At 48.6% G+C, this 6,222-nt stretch overlaps 1 protein-coding gene across 1 annotated transcript; it reads left to right on the top strand.

Moving 5' to 3' along the window:
* Positions 1-338: 338 nt before the first annotated feature.
* FJX1 (four-jointed box kinase 1) lies at positions 339-4,680 on the top strand. The gene has a single exon (XM_045012456.1). The coding sequence runs from the start codon at positions 542-544 to the stop codon at positions 1,922-1,924; it is 1,383 nt and encodes a 460-aa protein (XP_044868391.1). The 5' UTR covers positions 339-541; the 3' UTR covers positions 1,925-4,680.
* The last annotated feature ends 1,542 nt before the right edge of the window (positions 4,681-6,222 follow it).

Here is a 6,222-nt window from a genome sequence, read left to right as displayed (position 1 = left end):
GACGGTGCTGGTGATCTGCAGAGAGGTGCCGGTCTCCTCCCTTCGCGGCGGTAGATGCTACCGCTACCAGTGGCCGCGGTGGCTCAGCGCTCTGTGCGGCTGGCCGGGATCGCCTCCTTCCCTGGTGTGCCCCCTGCGGGCAACTCCGCCCCAAGCGTGGGCCCACCGAGCTCAGGCATCGCCGCTTTAAGCGGAGGACCATGCTGGGCGCCGGGGAGGGTCCCCCGCAACCCCCCTCGCTTCCCCACGTGGTCTCGGTCGGTGCCTGTGAATTTCAATCGCTGGAGGGTCGCTCTTGGTGCAGACACCGGGCGAAGCTGCCGGCGGAGCGGCCGGTCCCGGAGCTGAAATCCCGCCACCCCCTAGCCGGCCCCGAGGCTACCGCCTCCGCCCGCCCAGCAGCAGCGTCTCAGCCCGGGGCTGGAGGGTCCCGGCGCCCCGCGCGGCGATGAATGAGCCGCGCCCGGAGCCGGGGAGCGGCGGGGCTGCACCGCCGCCAGGTCCCGGAGCAGCGGAGTGAAGCGGCGGCGGCGGCGGGAGGATGAAGCGGCCGGGCCGGGCCGGGCTGGGCTCCCTGGCCGCGCTCTGGCTCCTGGGGCTGGGCTCGCTGCTGGGGCTCTGGACCGGCTTGCAGCGGCCGCGGGAGCAGGAGCAGGAGCAGGAGCGGCGCTTCCCCGCGGGCACAGCCGGCCGGGGGCTGCCCCAGGAACAGCGGGGCTGGGAGCGCGGCGGCCCCGGAGCTGCGGCTCCCGCCCGGCGCCCGCCGGGGCAGGGCGAGTCCCGCGGCGCCCAGAAAACTTTCCGAGCGCTGCTCACGCTGCCGGCCGCCGGGGACAGGGGCGAGCCCCTGGAGGGGCCGGAGCAGCCCGCCCGGAGCGCGCAGCCGGAGCCCCGGCACAGCCACAACTTGCAGCCTGGTTCCAGGGAGCCGCTGGCCCGGGACGCGCCCGCGGACCCCGCCTCCCCAGTGCAAGGCGGCATCTTCTGGAGCCGAGCGCTGGAGCAGCAGGTGCCCCCGGGCTTCGACCCCCAGCAGGCGGCCTCGTGGTTGGAGACAGCCCGGGCGGCTCGCGTCGCCTCCCTGGAGCGGGGCGGGTGCGGCCGCAGCTCCAACCGGCTGGCCCGGCTGTCGGACGGGAGTCGCGCCTGCGTCCGCTACGGCATCAACCCGGAGCAGATCCAGGGCGAGGCGCTCTCCTACCGGCTGGCCCAGCTGCTGGGCATCCAGCAGCGCCTGCCGCCCATGACCTTGGCCCTGGTGGAAGCCCGCGGCAGGCAGTGGGGGCAGGTGCGGGACGAGCTGCGGGGCTCGCACTGGGCCGAGGGGGCGGTGGTCAGCCTCACCCAGTGGGTGGACAACTTGACCGACGTGGTGGCCCCCGCTCCCTGGAGATCCGAGGCGGGGTCGGGCAGGAGACTGCAGCCTCTGGCCGCTGGGGAGCTGGGCGGCCTCACCCAGCCCCAGCTGGTGGAGCTGGTGCAGTGGACCGACCTGATCCTCTTTGACTATCTGACGGCCAACTTTGACCGGCTGGTCAGCAACCTCTTCAGCCTGCAGTGGGACCCCAGGGTGATGCACCGAGCCACCAGCAACCTACACAGGGCACCCAACGGGGGCCTCGTCTTCATAGACAACGAGGCGGGCCTGGTGCACGGCTACAGGCTCCTCTCCATGTGGGACAAGTACAACGAGCCCTTGCTCCGCTCCGTGTGCATCTTCCGGGAGGCCACTGCCCAGCGGGTGCGGGACCTGCACCGCCTGCAGAACGCAGCCTCGGAGCTGCTGAGACTCTACCGGACTCACGAACCCCTCTCCGGCCGGCTGGGCTTCCTGTCCGAGCAGCAGGCGCAGCTGCTGCAGGGCAGGATAGACTTTGTCCACAAGCACATTTTGCACTGCAAAGCCATGGCCACTTCACTGTGATCAGTTTGTCTCTACTGTCCTGTATTTATGTAACCCGAGGCTGAAAAGTGGGTTTTCCCCACTAAGCTTTTTGCAGTTCTAACATGTTCTGGGACTCTAAATAGGAGACTAAAATCATTCATTCAGGAACCAGTTTCCTCATGGGAAGGAGGAGTAAGCTAGTGGGTTTAGTACAGGACTGGGACTTCCTGGTGGTGGTGTAAAGGGCCCAGCTTCCTCATCTCTGGCTGCTGGAGTCTTTTTAATGGTCCATTTAGTTGAGTGCTTAAAGGACCAGTCCTGTGAGACACTGGAGTCCCCTCTGCTCTTTTTTGACCTCACAGGGAGTCGAATGTACTCAGCTACCTAGGAGAGTCACTGGAGTAGAATTGGGCCCTCTACATGGCTTTAGATGCCTCAATTTAATTTGAATATTCTTTGCCCCATGAATTACTGTTGTTGGCCTCTGGGAAGGGACCCTAAAACATCTGCTTCTGCTCACTGCATCTGTGAAGCCCGGGTGATAATACTTACCTGCCTGCCTGGCAGGGCTTTTGTGAGGAGTAATTAGTTAATGTTTCTAAAGCATTCTGAAGATGAAAACTGCTATCAGTACTATTAGATCTCTTTGTATTAGTTCCACACTGGGTCTCTTTCCAGAGTTTAAAAAAAAACATGCCTCTTAAGTATTTCCCTTAACTCACTCAGTACAACTGCCCACTTACAAGACAGTGTACAAAAGCTATTGTCCTTAACTGGACTGGGATCAATTACCTTTCTCCTAATGGAGGCAGACAGGTAAACTTATGTATTTTGTTATGATCATTTATTTAAAAAAAACTGACATTCATAGACTAAGAACTGATTGCACAGAGCAGGAGCCCTTGACTAGCAAAACTGTCCCATCCATGGAGGCTCTTTTCCTATTGGTGTCTCTATCCAGAATGGATCTATTAACTGTTTGTTAATCTTGTCAATGAAAAGTATATAGAGAGTCGATATTCCAGTGTTCGTCATCTTTGTTGTTGGAAGCATCTGGTTAACCTGATTCAGGTTATAAGTGTCTGTTATTTCTAATCATTTGGTTTGAATGCTAAAATAACTGACTAATGGGTGAAAAGAAATCATCCCAGGGTTTTAAATATTGTTATTGTACTAAGACTTTGGACACATTAGTCAAATTGGGGGAAAATCAGTTTCATGCACTTTACTTTGACTTTTTATTTTTATAGGAAGACTTTTATTTTACAAAGTCTGCCTTTTCTGTACATTATATATATTCATAAGTTCTTCTGTAACATACAAAAGAAACTGATATTTCAGTAAAAGGGTGTTAATGTTTTACCTCTTTGTTCCAAATACTTAGTTTGAATTTAAAAAGAACATTTATTCTTCAGTTTTTTTCCAAAGAGAAATAGAGCCTGATTCACTAGTACTACTCCTGATGAATACTAGGTTAAGAAAGAGAAGAATCAGGCCTTCCAACTTTCCTTTTTCTTCCTTTCCTAAAACCAATTTACTTATTTTAGTGCAAGTTGGTATGTGAATATTCTTATTTTGGAATAACAGTTCCTGGTACTGGCCTTAGTTAAACAGACTTTAGTGACTTTTATTCTGAAATGTGTTTCCCCCCCCCTCCTCTGAAATAACTAAATCAGTTTCTTGACATTAACTTGCTTAAGTCAGCGCAAGTATGATGTAGACAACCTCATCATATGTTCAGATAGTGTGCCAACCTGTTACTGCAAGCTCAAGCACTGCTATAACAAAAGCATCCCTTGTGGTGTCAGTCCGTTATCAATAGGTGGTATTTTATACTAGCTTTCTATCCTTTGTGTTTTGACTTTATTCATCCTGTATTCACAGTTAGGGACTAACTCCAATCACAGCACTGGAAAGCTTGTCCAACAAACCATATAATTTAGAAAATTTCCATTGCACTGAGTGTCATAAATTTCTTGGGATTGGGTGTACAAACTAAAAGAAAAATTATACAACTGTCAGTTGGGTTTTTTTGTTTGTTTGTTTTTACCAAAAAACAACTTGTAACAGCATTACTGACACAATAATAGACAGTCAAGACACAAAATAAAGGCCAAAGTTGGGGTAGGAAATAAGACAAATTAAACCTTCTCTTTAAACCCCCGATACAAACTATGATGCGATCAAACAGGAATACAACCTCGTCCACATCTGGACAGGCATCTCTTTGTTGATTCAATGCTGCAGTGTGTTGATTGGAAGCCAGATAAGTAGGTGCTTTCACTGTTATTTGGAGCATTAAATTTCCCATGAATTCTGTGAGTACTGCATACGTGCACATTTATACTGGGAGACAGTCTTTCATATCTGTTAATAATTTATGCAGGCTAACCCTCACAGCTGAACAGTTTTCTTTGACAGTTTATTCTTTTAATTTTTGTAAGGCAAGAAAACAGTTTTACAAACATACGAATAAACTTGGTAACAGTTACAATGTGTAGTGCTCTTTACCAAGTATATTTTTTAAATCTTGCAGCTGCCCCAACAGCAGCTTCCACTTAACTGCTTTAACTGACAAGGCTCTTTATTTAACTTGTATTTATAGCTCTCAGCATTTATCTCTCAATACAATGCACAAAATCCCATGGTGTCCCTTTTCTATTTACATGACAATGTACAATTTAACTGTGTAATTCTTAATTCTTCTTCAGCGCTTTTTGTCAGCATTACTTTGTAGCTCACTCAGATGCAACGTTTCAGTTGTGTTCACCTAATGAAAATACATCTAAATAATAAACCAGTGTCATAAATTTTAAACCACAGTGAAGAGCGAACTGCTGTGCCACAAACATCTAAGGTTTCATTTCTGTTTAGTAAGTATTTCTGTAAGTATCAGCACAACTGCAGTTTTGACTGTTAATGGGCAATATATCTTCTTTGCAACGTCTTTAGAACCAGACCCTAGATAATTACACCTTTCAAGAAGAAACATGATTTTCTATTTGATGATTGGTAATATATAGGTTGCATGTTAGAAGATGGGGATAGTTATAGGCTAATGATGCTAGAGATAAATCTGCAAGCAACTGGAAGAAATGAGCTTATTCAATGAGGATATAGAAAACCAGCTTGATTGGATTATGACACTTTACTGTATGCTTTATGTGCTTCAGGAAAATACTAAGAGCCTCAATGCATTTGATTTGGCTGATCTGTCTGTGCTAGAAAAAGCTTTGAATTAGCATCAATTTAAGGAAGATTAAGGCTATGTTTAACTCTTCTGTTCAGTTTCTTTAAGGCAGAATAGTCACTTGTAAATTCTTGGTCTGCTACATTCTTCGCATTCCTTCTCAACTTTATATGTTAGCTGATGTCTGACTGTCTCTAACCAGAACAAAGAGGTGAACAACTTTTAATTTTTTTTGTGCCCAATTCTCTTCTAATTTACACCAATTTAGCTCCTTTTTCCCCCATGGAGTTACTCCTTATTTTCACCAGTAAGAGCGGTGACTCAGGCCCTTCCTGGTTTTGGTTGGCGTACAATGACCAGAAGACTTAACAACCAGGGAGTTCGAAATAATTTCTATGTACAGCTAAATAATTATATGCCACTGAGGTTTCTGATTCTGATCATACACTGCTGTAGCTTAGAAACAATTTAACTGGATGTCAAAGGAATCACACTCGTGTAAATGAGTTTAGAATGAGGCCTGGGGATTTTAGGCCTTAGTTCAGCAAAACACTTAAGCATGTACTTAACGTTAAGCATTTAGCAGTCCCATTGAAGTCAATGTAACCACCTGCATGCTTATGGGCTTATTTGGTTTGCTGCACTGGGTCCTTAATTAATTGTCAATTGTTACATATAACTGGTAGGAAAAGATAGTTTGAAAATGGCTATAGATTTCAGAATGTGAAACACACCCCCTTTAATCCGTTATCTCAGAACCCTCCTGTCTGATTATCTTCAGAATTCCTTCCCCCAAAGTCTCCTCTAACTGGAGTCTAAGACCATGAGTCTCCTGTCATATACAGTTTACTCCATGAACATAAATGGAGTTACTCTCAATTTACACCAGTGTGAGTGGAGAATCTGATCCTAGATTCTTTTCAGGCAGAGGTGGGGTTACTCGTGGACTTTAGAGTGAGGGTATTACAGCCAGACTTGTAAGGGAAAGTGAGTCATTGCTTAGCCCTCGCAGTGCAGTGAGCATCAGAATCTCATTGAATTTAATAGGCTGCCCACCGAGTGAACAGAGCCAGACTGAGATTAGGTGGACAAATGTGCCTGCCACCTCTAGAGTATATCCCTGGCACAGGAGCTGGCAGAAATGGGC

Source organism: Mauremys mutica, chromosome 4, assembly GCF_020497125.1.
Source record: "Mauremys mutica isolate MM-2020 ecotype Southern chromosome 4, ASM2049712v1, whole genome shotgun sequence".
Lineage (NCBI taxonomy): Eukaryota > Metazoa > Chordata > Testudines > Geoemydidae > Mauremys > Mauremys mutica.
The sequence above is the reverse complement of the archived record's forward strand: the minus strand, read 5'-3'. Positions and strand labels throughout refer to the sequence as shown.

What these genes read in the sequence shown, in the direction of transcription:
- FJX1 (XM_045012456.1), top strand. Translation starts at nt 542, where the DNA reads ATGAAGCGGCCGGGCCGGGCCGGGCTGGGCTCCCTGGCCGCGCTCTGG.